The sequence below is a fragment of the Priapulus caudatus genome, unplaced genomic scaffold, assembly GCF_000485595.1.
Source record: "Priapulus caudatus unplaced genomic scaffold, Priapulus_caudatus-5.0.1 Scaffold205, whole genome shotgun sequence".
NCBI lineage: Eukaryota > Metazoa > Priapulida > Priapulimorpha > Priapulimorphida > Priapulidae > Priapulus > Priapulus caudatus.
Window position 1 is genome coordinate 312567 of NW_014577266.1, and position 10195 is coordinate 322761.

At 39.1% G+C, this 10195-nt stretch overlaps 1 protein-coding gene across 1 annotated transcript in view; it reads left to right on the top strand.

Annotated features, from left to right (window-relative positions):
* Positions 1–9365, top strand: part of LOC106807275 (coiled-coil domain-containing protein 85C-like) — a 21054-nt gene extending 11689 nt beyond the window's left edge. Inside the window, exons 3-7 of the mRNA XM_014809572.1 lie at positions 4080–4168; positions 4560–4682; positions 6300–6368; positions 6603–6701; positions 6962–9365. Of these exons, the coding sequence (XP_014665058.1) occupies positions 4080–4168; positions 4560–4682; positions 6300–6368; positions 6603–6701; positions 6962–7045 (464 nt within the window). The 3' untranslated portion in view covers positions 7046–9365. The remainder of the gene's footprint in view (positions 1–4079; positions 4169–4559; positions 4683–6299; positions 6369–6602; positions 6702–6961) is intronic.
* The last annotated feature ends 830 nt before the right edge of the window (positions 9366–10195 follow it).

Consider the following 10195-nt stretch of genomic DNA (forward strand, 5'->3'; position numbering starts at 1 on the left):
AACCCCTGATACTATATATACATTACACGGTCAGTTTAAAGGTAAGGTAGAGTTCATTGAAGAGCAGGATGGCGATTAGATGTATCAGAAGTTGTAAAAATTCTCATTTAATTCTTACTGACATGTACATGCTGTTTGTTGCTTCTGTGGCGGACGGTGGGATACATGTGTAGTGAATGCTAGGTGGAAGAATGACCCAAAGCTTGATTCCACAATGAGACGGATCGAGGCAAACCCCAGCTTTGCGCACTCTCGGACTTCTCGCGGGCGGGCGCGAGCGTCATCTCGGTTTTTTCAGACGCCTATCGCTGACGGCGTTCCTACACGTCAAGCGTTTTTGGGCAGTTTTCTCGTGAACAGTAATTTAGTAATTTGGCGCGCATTCATAGCGAGAGAAACCACTGTCAGCCGATGACAATGATCGTGTTGTCTGCTCGCGAATAGCAATGTCCATGCATGTCCGTAAAATCAGTTACTTGGTGTATCATAAGTGGCATGGTAAATTCTTCGGATTCTTTAATGGCTGGTTGCACGGTTATGGTTTTACGTATGTAGGTTCGTGAGGTGTCGTGTAGCCTGTGGAGTGGGGACGAAGGTCTGTCCGTGTTGCTAGGATGTTCCTTCCCGGGTGAAAACAATGTGGACTATGCGGACGTGGCCCAGTCCACGCGTAAATTCTACGGAGAGTAATCGGAGGAGTTGGAAACTGAACAAACAATCGTGTGCCAGACCGTGTGTACATCATCGCGTTGCCATCGAGCCCAAAACTATGTGACCAAATTAAAAGAAATAAACTTTTATGTGATGAAGCCTTCACGATTGCTCACTGCATGGCAATGCTAGCTAGCTAGCCATTCTCATTGCTGTGTGTGATCTACGGAGTAGCCTATGTAGCCTAATGTAGCCTAATGTGGCTAGATTGGGGTTCTTGTCCGTTCAGATGTATAGTCCGTGCTAGGCTCGATCAGACTGAGAGACGCATTTACTAGTACTACTAATAATGATACTGGTCGCTTTCAGTTTCACGGCTGTGGCTGGCTTCTGTCGGAGGTGCGAGGGATATAATAACGTTCCCGATCAGATAAGCCAATGTCATGGCGGGTGATTCGTATATATAATATCAGGAGTTTATCAATATTTATCAGTTGTTTGCATGCGCTGCGATAGAGGGCTTAGGGAAAACATAGCCCTTTGTTTCGGTTCACAGTTCTTAACAATGCGGTATAAATTGATAAAACCACATTGTACGTTTGAACCGATATCTCCGGTTTTGTCATTTTTATGAGACCAACGATTAGACACGGATAAAGTTTAATGATTAAGGCAACACTTGAGCTCAAGTTTATCGAGGTAAACACAATAAATCATAGGTAGACTAAGGCTACTAAATGTTGAATTTTGCCGGCTTTAGTCTGTCTCACTCCTATTGATACACTCCTGATAATATATAAATCAGCACTGCCGGCTCACTGTATCGTTAGTTGTAACACAAATAACGCGGCCGCGTGCATGACCCTCGATGTGGTTTGGGCCACAATTAAAAAAAATCTTTGTTTGCCCTGACCCTACCCAGGCTGAAAAGTTTCGGTAGGTAGGTAGGCTCATTTTTTAGGAGGGTCTTACAAATTCAGCATGACCAGTGTCTACATGCTCCGGTGTGCTTGTGTGGAGATACCTTTTATGTTGAATGTTTGTTTTGCTTGATACATATATTGCCTACAGATTTATATAATGTACTGTGATACAATTTGAAAAAAAAAGAATGGGAAAGATCAATAAATTTTTTTGAGTCGGCCTCTTTTTGGCGGGTCGGTCAGGTGAGGGCAAACAAACAATATTTTTATTATGGCCTCGACTACAGTAATTCGTCGTGTATGCAGGACGGACATGAGGGAGTGGCGGGAGCACTCAGGCTAACAGAAATCAGTGATCAATTTTGTTGTCAGTTGGTCAAGTTGTCAGCGGTTTATTGACAATAATCGATATTGTTTCCGAGTGCATTCACGTGTGTTTTCACACATAAGAGTACTTTTAAAATGACAAGGTCGTATTCGAGCTAACAGTACACAATTTTAAGCAAAAGCATGTCAATTTTGCATAAAAAATAGGTACGTGCTTTCTTTTAATACAACTTATATTCCAGGAATCTATTCACGATTTTAGATGGTTAATAATATTCTAACTCGAGTCGTTTGCCTTTTTGTCCTGGCAACAGGTGAGGCGTACATGTGATGTGTGTTTCGTCCGTGTAGGAATTTCTCGAACGGCTGTGAAGGTGTTAAATGCCTGCTATAACCCTCATGGGTTGACATATATGCCTTCAGGGAGCACAGAAATTGTGTTTTTGTTATATTTCTAATTTAGTTTTAAAGCCCATAACCTATATTATTTGTCAGATAAACTTTTAAGATTGATTGATGTATAGCATCTACAATAATTATAGTATTTGTAGGTATATATGAAATGTAACCATGAAAATTGTATTCAAATAATATATTTGTAGAGTTTGCAGGTAATTAATTTAAAGCATTCCATTAGAAACAGTCTGTTTTCTTACAATTTACTATAAAGGTTATTATAATGCAAGAACTCATTCACTTACGCTGCATTCACCTAATCCAAATATTGCTATTAACTCTTTCTCCTCGAACAGATTATTGTGTCCACCAGGTGTCCTGTGCTATACTAAGTAGCCTCGTTCACACGAGACCTCGTATTTATGAAATACGGTATTTGCGAAATACCGAATCTGAGACAAATACGCGGCCGAGCGTTCACACGCTGATTTGTGGCTCCAGAAATACGGTATTTGCGAAATACCGAATCTGAGACAAATACGCGGCCGAGCGTTCACACGCTGATTCGCGGCTCCAGAAATACGGTATTTGCGAGCTACGAGCTGCTTTAAACAATCAAGTGATAAAATACGTAGACTGGTCTGCGCTCGACAGTTCCACTCGCATTACACTGGAACTGTCGAGCGCGGACCAGTCTATCTATAAAATACGCGGCTTCAGAAATACGGTATTTAGCGTTCACACGAGGAAATGCGCGGTCCAAGAGATCCGGTATTTCTCAAGCACGGCAAATTATTCGGGGTCTGGAAAGCCGCGTATTTACATCAAATACCGGATCTGTTTAGATACCGTATTTCTTGGACCGCGCATTTTGCCTCATGTGAACGCTAAATACCGGATTTCTTGCTACGTGTGAACGCGGCTAGTACTACGTTTATTATACTAGGAGATCTTTAGATCTGATGTAATCTGTTATGCCATGCAATGCGCTACAGTATTTATTGCGTTTTGGGTACATTGCTCTCCTTGATATGGTTAAATTCAAAAATATGCAAATGAAGCATTTTACCTGTCTTTCAGAGGATCGTGAGGATGCTAGTTAAGGAACCATGGCAATGAATTAAACCAGTTTAGCTAAATGCATCAGAGAATCTCTGATCGTTATGTGTGGGTGCTACACTGATTTACTCAATATCAATCACCTTTACCGAAACAGAACCTTGAAAGAGAGAATTGGTAAATGTGTAATCTTTGTGGCGTCTGCTTTCAACGACATCAGTGCAAATACGACGTAAAGCAAGGATGTGCGTGTGAAGAAATCTCCGCGAGCGTTAGCGGATTGGCCTTCATTTCCAATGGCTCTCTTTCGTCTTGGTCGCACCTGCACGAGTGCAGTGTGCCACTGCCGCGGGGCATAGAAGCACCCTGCGTGTGGTACGCCCACATTTTGCTGCTGCTCGCAGGTGGTGGGTTGACTGCCCGAGTGCGGTGCAGCAACCGTGCCGACGGTTGCTCGACAGCCTCGAAGTCATATCTACCTGTATTAGCTATAGAGGGTGGGAGTGCAGCATATGTACGATTGGAGGTTTTCGCGAGTTGGAAGCACGCACGCACGCACGTACGCACGCACGCACACGCGCGCACATTTAAGATTATTCACTCCATATATATATATATATATACGCACGCGCACACGCACACGCGTGTGAGAGGTGCTGTCACTGCCTCACTGGGTTTACATATTGGTAGTATTTCAGAGAATGATTATTTCCTTTGTTGCAGAGCAAACTGTACAGTACATCAGACGTTTGGAAGAGAAAATCCATCAACTTGAGGATGACACTGTCATTGACAATCTGCAGCCGATGGAGGTATACACAATAGGCTGTGCCCGTCCTTGCAAACCCAGAAAGTCCTAGACTTTCAAAGTTCTTAGAAATATTTTCTCAGAGGAATGTGGAAAATAGGTTGTAGTCTAGGAAAGTCATATAAAAACTCCATTTTAGTTTTTGGTCCTATAAAGTCATTGGAATTGAGCACATTTCATCACACATCTTATCTGCAAAGCAAGGGAATTTGCTGCTTGTACGAGATATATGAGGCATATTGAAATCATTGCTTTATAACCTACAGAGTTTATATGCCTCACGTACCTATCGATAAGTGGAGGTTGATTAAAGTAATTAAAGTTACAACTGTAAGTTAACATGTACCGATTATTCATTGGTAATTGGAGCTTATTGTATGCTGCGTTTTACACAGGCACGGCCGACGGCTGGTCGAGAGATGGCCCAGAAAGCAGACATGCCGGTAGGAGTGCACCAGTCTTACCTGCCTTACAAGAGCCAACCCATCAGTAATGGCATGCCTACACACAGTAGAGAGGTATGTATGGAGTCAAAGGGCTGGGAAGGTTGTTTACCAGGCTTAATGAGAGAGATAGTTTAGTAGAGGCATAAATAATATACACTAGTATAAGGTGAATTAGGAGAAAATCACGTGTAGAGGCTAGGTAAAGGAAAACGAGCAGTAGGTGCATGCAAATGACATGTGCAAGTATCAAAATTACTGACAAGTACCTAGCAAATGCAACTTGTTTCTCTCAGACATTATACATCACATCATTTTGGTAGTACTGACTATATAATTCCACAGCATTGTAGTAAAATTGTGTTTGACAGTTTCATACGTTTGCGAGGTCATGTTTGAGGCTGTAACAATATGAATAAATTTAACAATACCATTCCCTAAATTATTATGCCATGCCATATGCAAGTAAATTTATATTTTAATTTAACGTTTTAATTTTGTTGTGAGCTTTAGAAACACTTGATGTTCTACTGAAAATCGATTCATATATAGTACTATCAAATGTGTACAACCATGTAAATCGAGTTTTAATTAAAAGCCTAAACATAACATATAGGTATAATTACTTGGGGAGACATGGAGTTCCAAAGGCAAGAAATGAGTTGAGTAGGAGAGGCGAGATCTGTAACTACGTACTTTATATCAAAAACAGAGTGTGAAAGGGAGGTCGTATGGTAGCGCCACCCTGAACCCATCTTGTTATGGGAAATACAAGACAAAGGACATTGCGAACGACTATGTATCGCTTGTTATCCCGACAAGTACAACAGCAGCTGCTTAACGTGCGGCTCCTGTTTGTCTTTGAGCTGAAACTGATATTTTCTTTCATATGCATGCCGACTCTGTTAGTCAGTCGAAATCCATGTTTAGGTAGCTTTCCAGAGATTAGCCAAACCAAACACAATCTAGTCGCTTCCTTTGTCTCGCCGGCTTAAACATTCTATTGAAAACATTGAAGAAAGTTGTTTTTCAAGTTAAAATGTCGGCAGAGTCAGACCTTGGCCAGATTGCGTAGAGGTGGCACAGCGGCTTCACTTTTGTTCGATTGTTGGCACGAGTACTTTGTGTGGAGCCTGGTTATCTGATTATTCACAAAGTCATAAGCCTGATCACCACCTTCCTCATCAGTAACACAGATGTCACCACAAATAGCAACTTTGCAATTGTTGTGCAAGTTGTGCAATGCAGTTGGACCCACAGATACCTATATGATAGAGGGATTATAAAATACAGTATATGATATAATATCGTTATTATATTATCGAGTTATATTATGTATGCACACACGCACGCTTGCACGCACTCATGCATGCACGCACACACGCATGCACGCAAACGTATGTATACATGTTGTATACACTCACGTTTAGCCTTAGGTGATGCTGTAATTATACCGGTGTGCAAATTCTTCCTGTATCGTTTAACTTTATAACAATTGTCGCATTCTCATTGCTGGTACATCTCACGTTAATTGACTATACAATAATTGACAAAACCCTAGGAAATAACGATATTCATTTTATGTATCACTATCACAAATGTATATTTGCTAGAGTTTCACATGCATAATTGCCAGCTGGTGAGAAAATCACATGGCTGTTCAGTGCTCATAATTATGTTTGTTATTTGCAGGCCACCTTGACACCGACGGATGGCCGGGACGTGTCTAGCAAACCAGAAGCAATTGTTCATGCCATGAAGGTATGACAGTGTCACCATGCACGTCAATATATATACCAGTTTTTGTAATGAATCACAAATACTTGTTTGATTCAAAGAAGTATTTTTTAGGAAAGTTGCTAGATAATTCAGTTCAGTTGGTAGTATAGAAATTTAATGAAAATTTAATGTTTATAAAATAATAATTTAAATTTGATTGTTTTCTTTAGTATTGAATTTCACTGCAATCATTTTTTTATTCTTTTCATACACTAGGTTCTTGAAGTACATGAGCAGTTGGATCGACAGACCAATGAATATGCATCAGAAGACTTGAATGATAAAGAGAAAGCAATTGTCAGAGAGATGTGTAATGTATGTATAAACACCAAATTCACTACTTTTTCATTCACCAACTGTAGCACTAATTAATTATCATTTTAATTATTATAATTATTATCAATCATTGTGACAGTAAGTTATACAAAGTTATTATATGAATATTTCTGCCAGGATGCATTAGTCAAGGCACTTTGCCATATCTCTTGATGATCATTATTAATAATAAATATAGATAATTATTTTGATGGCCTATGATTATGAATAAAGTACTTAAATCACATTTATTTATTCAGGTTGTTTGGAGAAAACTGGCAGATGGACCTAGCGTGCCAAATGCAACCGCTTCAACTGCTAATTCTGTGCCAAGCAGTTACTAATGTGGTGCTTATACACAAAGTGGCTCTGCGTAATGTGCAAATCTACGTCGCAGCAAGGGTGATAAAAAGACACCGTTGCACTTGAATAAACTAACCTTGTTGATATTTCGACATATCATTTATTGCCACATATAAAGTAAGGTTAGGATCAGGTCAGACCTTAATGATTTGTTGTTTGATATGAAGTATAGCCAATCCTTGAAAATTGTGCCCTACTGAATTTCCCACTGTGTAATTGCATGCATTTAAATGGTATTGCAGCAAAAATAAACGTGTGCTTTTGTGCACATACTACCCCCCCCCCAACCTACAGTACTGTTGTAACAGGTTACATCAAGCAAGAAATTATTTAAGTGTGTCATGAAATGAAGTAATGTGCTATTATAACCACAGTAATTTTTGCAGTGCAGATTCTATTTTTATAGATGTTGAACTGTGAACGCTAAGGGGATATACAATACTTTATTGTAAGACTGTTGGACGTGAGGCTGGCAGAAAGCCAGTTTTATTGTAAATATTCTGTCCTACTGTGTTATGGGAAGCCAGACATAAAAAAATCTGTGGAAAAAATCGGCTCCACTTGCGCCTGCCCCATCGTGAACAATAATTATGATGTCACCACAAATGAATTTTCCATCCAGTGCATTTTTTCTTATCAGCTGCGTGATATGTACATCTATATCATTACGGTGACACAATGCACTGTATGTTGTTGACGGTAATTGTCGTGATCTATACTAATTAGTTAATAGAACTAAGAGGTAGAGGAAACCACAGCTAGGAACACAGACCTGTTTCCTGAAAGAATATCAATGATTAAAAGTCAAAAGTTCGTTTGTAGCGGTTTAATATAGTAAACAAAATCATTAGCAGTCTGTTAAAAAACGAATAAGGATATTATAAGATTCTTTCGCCAGTCACATCTATTTTTATTGCTGAGTTTTTATTAGCATTTGCTCTCGCTTTACATGTACGAGGCAAGTAGAGCCATTTTGTGCCTCACATTTTAAAAAGCTTCAACGCATAATTAAATACTGTGCTTTGAACTTTATTCTTTCAATTTGTCTCTAATGATATTTTCTATATGTAAAGATTGAAACGGAAAGAATGCAGACCCTTGCCACCCTGGCTACATTTACTGATATAGGTGATTGCAGTGTGGTTGGAAGCTTGGTGATACATTTAACTAGGAATGTTTGTGACATAACATGTATACACTAGAAAGGCTTGTCAGTGTTCATCAGCTCTGAATGTGGGGCTTCTCGTTCCCTGCCCCTTTATTAGTTAGATTAGAAGTACATAGAGTATTTACACCGTTTAGAGCGTTAACCTTCACAGGAAGTTTAGTTTGAGAATGCTTTCCTGTCATGTTAATGTAGCGGAGCGTATATAATAAGTTTTATATATTTGTAATATTAATCATAGTGTGTAGGATTGGTGAATTAGTAACGTCGGAATGAAAATTTAAGTGACATATTTATCTTGACAAAATGCCTTTTCATATGTAAAAATGCAAATTTGTATGTGTATTGCGCATGTACAAAAAGCCCCATCGGTTGTTTATAGTTTTAAATTTTTGACTGCAATGTTATCATAATCATGCATATTATCTGATAATATCATAATAGTTCGTAGTTTGTGATTTTCAAAAGTCTTCAATTTAGAATCATTAGTAGAATCATCGCTTATCTATTTTGATTAATTTGATGTATTCGTTTTACTATGGTAATAACTCATATATCTTTACATTCATGTCTTAAAATTTGCTCTAATCGAAAAAAAAACTCAAATTGAAAAATTACACTTGTTTGTGTGTTGTGTTCACGATCGCTTTTAGCTCCCCGAGCACGTACTCGGAATGCATACATTGTAGCCTGGAACGTGGGTTGGGTACATACGTATGTTTTTCACGCTGCTGCGATAGGTGCAAATAAAATAAACGAGTTCAAACTTTTCCCTTTTTTTTTAATTCTGCACACTTTCTATTGGCCTTGTTGTTAATCGAAACATGTGTGCACCGTATTTACATTTGCATGTCATGAAATGTAATATTAAATGTTTGGGTTAATTGTAGCGAAAACGTGCAAATAATGTCGGATCACACTACGTTACAGGTACGCTGCATTTTGCAGTTATCTACAAATAACGTTGAACACACGTTTAAACTGGCAGCCGCGCAGCTATCAAGGAAGTCGTATCGTTTTCTGCCTATATAAAATACTGTGCCGCAGTGTTCCAGTAGCGCATAAATTAATCAATAATTATAATCGATATAACTATAAACAAAATGCATTAAATCGTACTTTGTCTATTTGATCAACTTTGTCTCTTCCCGTCTTCGATATATACGTGTCTGTTGGACCTTTGACTTGAATATTTAAGGAGATTATTATGCGTACATAATAATGCGTTCATTATATACTCATTATACGCTGTGGCTATATACCCGGCAGCCGGGCACGGTCTTCGATTTCCTAAATGCCCGGCAGTTCCTAACCCTAACCCTAACCCTAACCCTTGTTTACTTGAGATAATGCTGAAAATAAAAAACTGCTGGGCATTTAGGAAATCGAAGACCGTGCCCGGCAGCCGTCAGATATATGCCGGCTGCCGGGCATATAGCCACTCTGTTCATCATAAGAGTCGCGTGTACCTTGGCGTGTACGACACGATCAATTTGAAATAACCTTGTGGCTCCCTCTGTTGGTTGAGTTCGTTGACAATATAAATACATACGATAGACAATGTAATACAAACAACAATGATAGCATACACAATGTTGTACAATGTAGACAATGTTACACATGTGATTTTTAGGCGAACGGTCCATTAAAAATCAGCTGCGTGCGCGTCCCCAGCGACTGTGATGTGATTGGGAGTGTCATAATATCTTGATAATATAGATATGTCATCTTATAGGAGTGTTTATATTATGACACTGGTGTGATGACGACGCGACGCGTAACGGCTTAATTGATGTTTGTAATCTTTCACTCTTACGTCTTGCTCACAGACACGTGGAACGATAAAGTAAAATGATAGTAAGTGAAAATGTAATGTATTCACTACTAAAGTCTTTATTTTTATTATGTTCTCCATCGACGAGTAATTCCACATAAATGCCGTCCGATTGCTTATGTGCAATATACA